General features: G+C 50.5%; 1 protein-coding gene across 1 annotated transcript; it reads right to left on the reverse strand.

Annotated features, from left to right (window-relative positions):
- Positions 1-774: 774 nt before the first annotated feature.
- Positions 775-1779, reverse strand: LOC123077864 (BTB/POZ and MATH domain-containing protein 1-like; the record flags this gene model as incomplete). The annotated part of the gene is made up of 1 exon (XM_044500200.1): positions 775-1779. A coding segment is annotated over one exon (1005 nt), but the record flags the coding sequence as incomplete, so codon positions are not given.
- Positions 1780-9631: the final 7852 nt, after the last annotated feature.

The raw sequence follows: 9631 nt of genomic DNA on the forward strand, positions 1-9631 counted from the left end.
GTCAAGCAGGTGACACTCGCTCTGATTAGTCTGCCGTAGGAATTCTGCCACCCAAGCCGAATTCCACGGACAACAATTTCAATCCTGTAATCAAGCAGGTGAATACGTAGGGGTCAAACTGTTTCACTTTTAGAAGAACGAAATATGCCTTTCTCTTATACTAATAAATGATTTGTTGTATGCAAGGATAATGAACGATTCGTATGATGCTTTTTCCTTCTCTCTAACAAGGACCTCCATTCATTAGAAAATTTATTTAGAGCCAGGCCTCCATTCTAGCTAGTACTCTCTCTCTGTAAACTAATGTAAGATGTTTTTGCAGTGTAAATTGAAGTGCAAAAGCGTCTTATATTAGTGTACAGAGATAGTACTAGCACAACCATATTTCCATGTTTTTGGTTTTGAATATTCCTTGTTTGATTTCTTCCAGTTAAATCAGATGGACCAAGGAACGGAAATTCACACTGAACTACGCAAACACTAATCCTCCAGAAGTTTGCCGCTAGATAGTTCCGCACTAGAGTAGCAAAAGTAGCTTCAGGACACGACATGGCAAAAAGAACAGATAAGTAAAAACATAAACGAGCTGCTCATTTGGCAACTTTGCATCTCAGTTATCTGATAACATCCTCCACCTCACCTCATTTATCTCTATCAGTGCTCAGTAGCAATTAAGCCCAATACTGCTACGAAGAAGATTCTGCAATCTCAGGATCCCAGCTCTGCTTGAACACCTGAACTATACACATTGAGACGATCTCACTATGTTATGTCCTAAACTCTCTTCCTTAGCTCATCAATAATAGCTGGGAATTTCAAAAGCAACAACCCATAACCATCAGTGAACATGGCCTTCCTGAAATTTTCCTCCACCACAAAGAAGTCAATGCACTTGTTCTTCAACTCCTGACAGTTGTAGTTTTCAGCCCAAGCCAAGATAGTTGCAACTGTGTCAACAGACACTTTCTGCCACAGCTTCTGAGCACAAATAATCTTCAGTCGATCCAGTGCATACCGATCGGCCGCAGCGAGTAGATCTTGAAACATCTGGGCAGAAGAGTCCTCAAGCTCGTCTTCTTCGGGCAATTCATCCGTGTAAATAAACCGAAGCATAACTTTGAACGTTGCAGGTTTGATGTCGTGCAGCGTGATGGATGGCATTGTAGCCTCAGACATGGAACCGAAGAGCTCTGCTCTAAACACCGGCGAGCGGGCAGCAAGCACCGCTGGGTGTGCACGGAATGTCACATCGTCGACGACGAATGACACGTCTGTCCCGTGAGCACGATCTAGCAGACGGCCAAGATGGGTCCCGATGTCTGAAGATGGGACGAGAATAGGACTGTCATCGACGACCATGATCGCGCACACAAATGTGACGTGTCTCCCTGTCAAGTAGTCTTTCTCCACAACAGTCCCCTTCCTGAACTGATGCCATCCAAAGGTGTCGCCGTCTTCCGTGATCTCAAAGGTTTCAAATGCCCTACGTATATGCGACAGGCATGGTTTGCCGTCCCTGCCCATCAACAAGACCTCGAAGAATGCCCCAACACTTTTGGATTTGCTCATGTGCTCGAGGAAGATAGAAACATACTCCCTGTCGGCCTCGTTCACCCCACGCGGCAAGCACTCAATCCTCCAGAGGTGTCCCCCGGCGGAGACGGCATCGGAGAAGACGGACTTGCCGGTGGGAAGCTGCCTGACTTGCTCGTAGTCCAGTTTGAAGTGGAAGACGGAAGAGCCCACAATGGTGGTGCTCGACTCCGGCTCTGCCAGTTGGAGTGATTAACTCTCTATTGATTGACTGATTAGCATCGGTTACGGGTTACAACATATACAAGGGAGAGCCCATGAGAGTCGGCACGCAGGCCAGGGCGTGCTGTTGTAGATCCTACAATCTAGGGTATACACAGGTGTACATACATGCTATACAAGGAATTAGTCTAACACCCCCCCTCAGCCGGAACTCCATTTGGATGAGCGTTCAGGCTGGATCTGAATTCATAGTACACCTGAGATGGCAGCCCCTTAGTGAAGAGGTCGGCAAACTGAGAACTGGACGGGACATGCAACACGCGAGCTTCACCAAGAGCGACACGATCACGGACGAAGTGCAAGTCTATCTCAATGTGCTTCGTGCGCTGATGTTGAACAGGATTGCTGGCGAGGTATGAAGCACTGACGTTGTCGCAATATACCACAGTGGCACGCCGCGGAGGACACTTGAGCTCATGCAGAAGTTGCCGTAGCCAGCAGGACTCAGCAACACAATTGGCAACTCCGCGGTATTCAGCTTCGGCGCTCGAACGGCTCACAGTTGGTTGTCGTTTAGAAGACCAAGACACCAAATTCGAGCCGAGGAAAACACAAAATCCCGACGTGGACTTGCGGGTATCCGGGCAGCCAGCCCAATCGGCGTCGGTGTAAGCCACAAGATCACGAGAGGTGGAGCGGTAGAACTGAAGCCCGTAGTGAGAGGTACCTCTTAAGTACCGAAGTATGCGCTTGATCAGCTGCATGTGGCTGTCTCGGGGGGCATGCATGAACAAGCACACCTGCTGAACGGCGTAGGAGATGTCAGGCCGTGTGAGGGTGAGGTACTGAAGTGCACCAGCTAGACTCCGGTATTGAGTGGGACTAGAGAGAAGAGTGCCGGCGGTGGAGGAGAGTTTGGAGCTAGTGTCAATAGGTGTTGGAACGGGCTTGCAATTGAGCATCTTAGCGCGGTCAAGAATCTCCAGAGCGCATTGTTGTTGGCAAAGAAAGAGACCTGATGCGGTGGGGGTGACATTGATACCCAAGAAATGATGAAGGTCACCCAAGTCACTCATGGAGAATTCGGACTTAAGGGAAGCTATGATGGTGTTGAGTGTGTGAGTGGAGTTGGCGGTAAGGATAATATCGTCAACGTACACAAGGAGATAGGCAATGGATGTACCTCGATAGAGAATGTAGAGGGAAGAGTCACTCCGGGAGGCAGAGAAGCAGAGGGAGAGCAAATACTGCTTGAACCGGAGAAACCACTGGCGGGGGGCCTGTTTAAGGCCGTAGAGAGACTTGTGGAGCAAGCATACATGATCTGGACGGACTGGGTCAACAAAGCCAGCAGGCTGAGCACAGTACACAGTTTCATTGAGCTCACCGTGGAGAAATGCATTCTTCACATCAAGTTGGTGGATGGGCCATGAGTGAGATGTGGCAAGACTGAGAACAACACGGATCGTAGATGGCTTGACCACAGGGCTGAATGTCTCATCATAGTCGACACCTTCTTGTTGAGTGAAGCCACGGACCACATACCGCGCCTTGTATCGAGCAAGAGAGCCATCCGCATTGAACTTATGGCGAAAAATCCATTTGCCCGTCACCACGTTCACACCTGCAGGCTTAGGCACCAAGGACCAAGTGGAGTTAGTCATTAAAGCAAGATATTCATCACGCATCGCTTGTTGCCAATTAGGGTCCTTGAGGGCGGATTTGTAGGTGGCCGGAATAGGGGAGATAGGAGATGGAGCGGTGGCGAGAAATAAACGGCGAGGCATGCAGTAGCCGCGTTTGGCACGAGTGGTCATTTTATGGGAGTTACGTGGGGGCTCAATCGGGAGTGCATGGCGAGGTAGACGTGGCGTGCTGGGAGTGGATGGCGCGGATGGCGAGGTAGATTCGGTGGACCTTGCTGTGGGGGAGGCAGAACCGACAGGAACGGATTGCGAGGTGGAGGCAGCGGCAGGTGGGTCCGAGGTTGTTGGCGCTGGGCGTGGGGGCGAACTGGATTGGGTGGAGCCAGTGGAAGCGGGCACGACAGTCGAGGGGGATGCGGAGCTGATGATGGGCGAGCCATTGCGGGAGGGACGCGTGGAATCGGTTGGCGTAGTGGGGAGGTGGGGCCCGGACGGAGGCGATAGCGACGGGCGGGGCGAGCGATCCAAGAGATCCGGTGGAGGCGGGCGATCCGATGAAACGGAGGTAGGAAGGATCGGCTGCATGGGATCGAATGTGGACGTGAGGGTGGGTGGCCGTGGTGTGGGTGGTGTGTAGGGAAAAGTGGACTCATCAAAAATAACATGGCGTGATACGATGACACGGCAAGTCGCAAGGTCAAAACACCGATACCCCTTGTGCTCGAGGGGATAACCAATGAACACACAGCGAGTGGAGCGAGGCGCAAGCTTGTGAGGCATTGTGGCGGAGACGTTGGGGAAGCAAAGACAACCGAAAACACGTAAGTGATCGTAGGTGGGATGAGTGCCATATAAGAGAAAATGTGGTGTGTTGGGATGAATGGCACGGGAGGGACGCCGGTTTAGGAGATATGTGGCGGTGTGTAATGCTTCGACCCAAAACGGAGGGGGAAGAGCGGCTTGTTGGAGAAGGGTACGGACAATATCGTTGGTGGTGCGTATGAGCCGTTCGGCCTTGCCGTTTTGAGGAGAGGTATGGGGGCAGGGAAAATGATAGGCGATGCCGTTGGAGGAGAAGAAGTGACGAAGAGTGGTGTTGATGAACTCGCCGCCGTTGTCGCATTGCATGGCTTTGATGATAACGTGAAATTGAGTATACACGAACGAGAAGAAACGTTGGAGGGTGGAGGATGTGTCGGATTTGTTGCGAAGTGGAAAGGACCAGGAGTAATGTGTATAATCATCCAAAACAATTAAATAATATTGATAACCAGAAAATCTTACAATGGGAGAGGTCCATAGATCACAATGAATCAACTCAAAGGGAGCATAGGTTTTACTAAGGGAAGAAGGAAAAGAAATACGTGGCTGGCGCCCTAGTTGGCAAGCAGTACATGGAGAGTGAGCTGCCTTATTACAATGAGAAAGAAAATCACGCCCTAATGAAGCGAGCGTATGCGCGCTTGGATGGCCGAGCCGACGATGCCACAAATCTGAAGTGGAGACGGTGAGGAGAGCAGACGCCGGAGATGGAGTGGTGCCAACGAAGGGGTAGAGATCGCCGTTACTAACGGAGATCATGAGCACTTTCCGAGTGCGAAGATCCTTCACAAGAAAACCACAGGGGTAAAATTCAATCGAACATGAATTATCTTTAGTAAAACGACGAACAGAGATAAGACTAGTGATGACATGAGGAGAAACAAGAATATCAGTAAGACGGAAATCATGGGGGGAAAGAGTAGTCGATCCAGATGCGGTGATGGGAAGACGTTGCCCATTGCCAACAAGAATGCTAGATGGTATATGCTTTAATGAAGAACTGGGTTTGGTCAAGGTACCTAGATTGCCTGTCACGTGAGAAGAGGCGCCACTGTCAAGGAACCATTCAGGCGCCGGCATGGAAGGATAGCCGCCGTTGCTGTAGGCGGCGTTGAGCATGGCAATGTGATCCCACGATGGAGGCGGTGGCGGGTAGTACGGATTGGCCGGCGGAGGCGGAGTGTAGGCGTGGTACGCCTGGACATGAGAGCCAGGTCGAGGGCCGAGGACGCCGGCGGCGTTGGGTGGGATCCAGCCGGAGCGGGGGGACGGGAGCGCCATCCCGTAGGGGGCAAAATAGCCCGTGAACGGAGAGAAGTGTGGGTGCTGCTGGCCACGGCCCCCGCTGTCGTTGCGTCCGCGTCCACGGCCGCGGCCACGTCCACGGCCGCGGTCACCACCATCACTGCCGCGGTCACCACGACCACGACCAGAGGGCTGGGGCGGCGGATGAGGCGGCCCCTGGGGCCGATCGGAGACGCGGTCGGAGGAACGGTCACCGCCATGATCACCAGCGGCGCGACCACCGCGCCGGGGTTACTGCCGGAGGTGCCAGAGCCGGGGAGAGCGAAGGCGGAGGCGCTCTCCTCGGCCGCGCGCTGCGCCCGAGACTCCTCGGCCAAGACCACCCTGGAGAGGACGGTGTTGAAGGGGAGGGTCTGATTGCCGAGAACGACCCGAATGGTTTCGAGGCGCTTGTCGAGGCCATGGAGGAACTGCGTGGTGAGATCCACCTCGGTGACCGCGTGGTCAATGTCGGCGAGGCCGTCGGTGAGCTGCTTCATGCGGCGCGCATATTCCGAGACCGATAGATCGCCCTGCTTGAGGTTGCGGTATTGGCGGTTGAGGATCATGTAGCGGGCGGTGCGGTTGGCGAGGAAATAGTCCTTGATTTTGTGCCAGAGAGCGAAGGTGGTCGTGGCACCAACGACGTGGTCGCACATGGTGTCGGAGAGGGTGGCATAGATCCACAGCACAACGTGTGCATCCAGCTCGAGATATTGGGAGGTGGCGTTGGGTGGAGGAGGGTGCTCGATGAGGTAGGTGGCGCCGTAGCGGAGAAGCACCATGAGGAAGAAGGTTTTCCACTTGTGATAGTTGTGATCGGCTGGGTTGAGGAGAAACTTGATGTGGTTAGTGATGTGGTCGTGGAAGATGGAGGGGCTAGGGGCGGAGGTCGGAGGAATGGGCGAGGGAGTGGTGCCGGCGGTGAACAACGGCGCAAATTGAGTACTAGGGGCGGCAGAGGAGCCGCTGAAGAGGGACGGAGTGGTGCCGAAGGAGAACGCCGGGGAGGTAACGGGAGAGGTGGCCGCGGAGGAGTCGGCGGCGGGCACCATGGAGGAGGAGGAGAGGGAGCCCGGGGAGGTGGCGGAGCTGGAGGAGCCGCCGGCAGAGGTGAAGGGTGGAGGGCCGGCCATGGGTGCGCCTGGTGTCTGATACCAAGTTGGAGTGATTAACTCTCTATTGATTGACTGATTAGCATCGGTTACGGGTTACAACATATACAAGGGAGAGCCCATGAGAGTCGGCACGCAGGCCAGGGCGTGCCGTTGTAGATCCTACAATCTAGGGTATACACAGATGTACATACATGCTATACAAGGAATTAGTCTAACACTACCGTCTTAGCCCGCTTGCTCACTGAAGAATGTTCAAGCAAACATAAAAAAGAAAATACTCCACAGAATTGAGTTGCTTGAACAGAGGGATTCAAGCAAACAGTAAAGGAGTATGCTTCTGTTCAAGCTAGCGAATTGAGTACTCCCTCCATAAACTAATATAAGAGTATTTAGAATATTAAAATAATATTCTAAACGCTCTTATATTAGTTTACAGAGGGAGTACAAGCTAGTGTCCAGACCTCCGGTTTGCTTGAAGAATTGAGTACAAGCTAGCGAATCCTTCTGTTCAACGAACCGACCAAGGGCACTCACTGGCTGGCTTGCTAGCTGCCGGAGGTGGCGGCGATTGGCCTGCTGGCGGTGGCAATCGGTGCTGAGGTGCCAGAGGCCGCACCTCGGACCTCCGCTGTACGTCGTGTATCGTCGTCGCCGCCACTCGTTCGTCGCCTGCGCTCGTGGCCGCCGCCCCTCGCAGCAAAACCCTTAAGCACAGAACCGTTCTTTGAGGGCTTCCCGGTAAAAAATACAGTGGCTAAATTTTTATTCGACCCACATGGCGTGCCCAATTATCTCGGTTTTTTTTCGTACCGCGGTCGCCTTTTCTCTGCCAGTTTTCCACATTGTTTTTTTATCAGTTTTCAGCAGTTTTTTTATTTTTTATTATCTTCTATTTTTTTCTGTACGATACATTTGTTCTAGCTTTAAAGGTTTTTTAAATTTCGTTTTATCTTTTTATTTTTCGATTTTTTGAAGTTTATAAAAAATACTGAAGATTTTGCTAAATCATGATAATTTTCTGAAAATCATAAGCATTTTTAATCCGTTGATATTTAAAAAAACACTTCAACACAACGAGCGACAACTAATTCCAAATGAAGGGAAGACATCTTTAACTCGTGGACAATTTTATAAATTCCTCAACATGTTTCATATTATATGCACTTTTATTATTTTAAAAGGATGAATAAAAATATACGCCTCAAGGCGGTCTGGACACGCTTTCTCTCACAAACCAGAGACAAACATGGAACGCGGGCCTTCTGGGCCGGGCTGCATCGCGACATAGGCGGGGCATGGCGGCACCACCTGGCGGCGGAGGCACGAGCTGTGAGCGGCGGCGTGGAGGAGCTACAACGGTGGGGGTGTGTGGTCGGCTCCGACGGCGATGGAACTGGCGATGAGTGATATTTTTACACTCATTCATCCTTCGTTTAAACCAAGATATTTCATTAAAACCAAGATATCCACTCTGATATTGCTACTAATGACTGATGAATGTAAATGATTCCATAAATCCTCTCTTTTATGTGTTTCCACAGAAAATGGGCTAAAAAGGAAAAAAAATCACGTGTGAACATGGAAAGGAGTGGAAATGGAGATAGAAGAAATCATAAGGAGGCGCACCAACAAAGACAACACAAAAGACGACGTTTCATACACCCGCAAGCGCTCGTATGAGCGGTCGTATGGCGTGAATTCCAAGGCGTCTCGTCCATCTGAACAACTTTATAAAGGGGACCACGCCAAAATGTCAACTGAACATCGTCGAGCGAAGTCAGAACAGAACCATCTTCATCCCCTCTCATCAACCCTAGTCGCCGCCATTTCCATCATAGCCGCCATCACCACCATAGTCCAACTCCCTCCAGCTCATACTTGTAATCATGCATCACGCAAGGCAGCCACTGTAAGACATATTTGCAATCAAACAATCTTCAAAATGTGTTCTTCAATGTTTTCTTCATGCGATCTCATCTTCATGTGTGAGTAGTTCGGTAAGGTATGGCTCGAGGCATGGGCCTTGCAATCCTATGTATTTGTAGGATCAATGGAACGACTTTGAATTAACATCTTGTATGTGTGAAATAAAATTGTCTCGTAGATGACTCTTGTCTTGTCCGTGATCTTCATCCTTGCAGGTACCTAGTGTTGGAAATATGCCCTAGAGGCAATAATAAATAAGTTATTATTATATTTCCTTGTTCATGATAATGGTTTATTATCCATGCTATAATTGTATTGATAGGAAACTCAGATACATGTGTGGGTACATAGACAACACCATGTCCCTAGTAAGCCTCTAGTTGACTAGCTCGTTGATCAATAGATGGTTACGATTTCCTGACCATGGACATTGGATGTCGTTGATAACGGGATCACATTATTAGGAGAATGATGTGATGGACAAGACCCAATCCTAAGCCTAGCACAAAGATCGTGTAGTTCGTATGCTAAAGCTTTTCTAATGTCAAGTATCATTTCCTTAGACCATGAGATTGTGCAACTCCCGGATACCGTAGGAATGCTTTGGGTGTACCAAACGTCACAATGTAACTGGGTGGCTATAAAGGTGCACTACGGGTATCTCCGAAAGTGTCTGTTGGGTTGGCACGAATCGAGACTGGGATTTGTCACTCCGTGTGACGGAGAGGTATCTCTGGGCCCACTCGGTAGGACATCATCATAATGTGCACAATGTGACCAAGGGGTTGATCACGGGATGATGTGTTACGGAAAGAGTAAAGAGACTTGCCGGTAACGAGATTGAACAAGGTATCGGGATACCGACGATCGAATCTCGGGCAAGTACAATACCGCTAGACAAAGGGAATTGTATATGGGATCGATTGAGTCCTTGACATCGTGGTTCATCCGATGAGATCATCGTGGAACATGTGGGAGCGAACATGGGTATCCAGATCCCGCTGTTGGTTATTGACCGGAGAACGTCTCAGTCATGTCTGCATGGTTCCCGAACCCGTAGGGTCTACACACTTAAGGTTC

Source organism: Triticum aestivum, chromosome 1B, assembly GCF_018294505.1.
Source record: "Triticum aestivum cultivar Chinese Spring chromosome 1B, IWGSC CS RefSeq v2.1, whole genome shotgun sequence".
Taxonomy (NCBI): Eukaryota; Viridiplantae; Streptophyta; class Magnoliopsida; order Poales; family Poaceae; genus Triticum; species Triticum aestivum.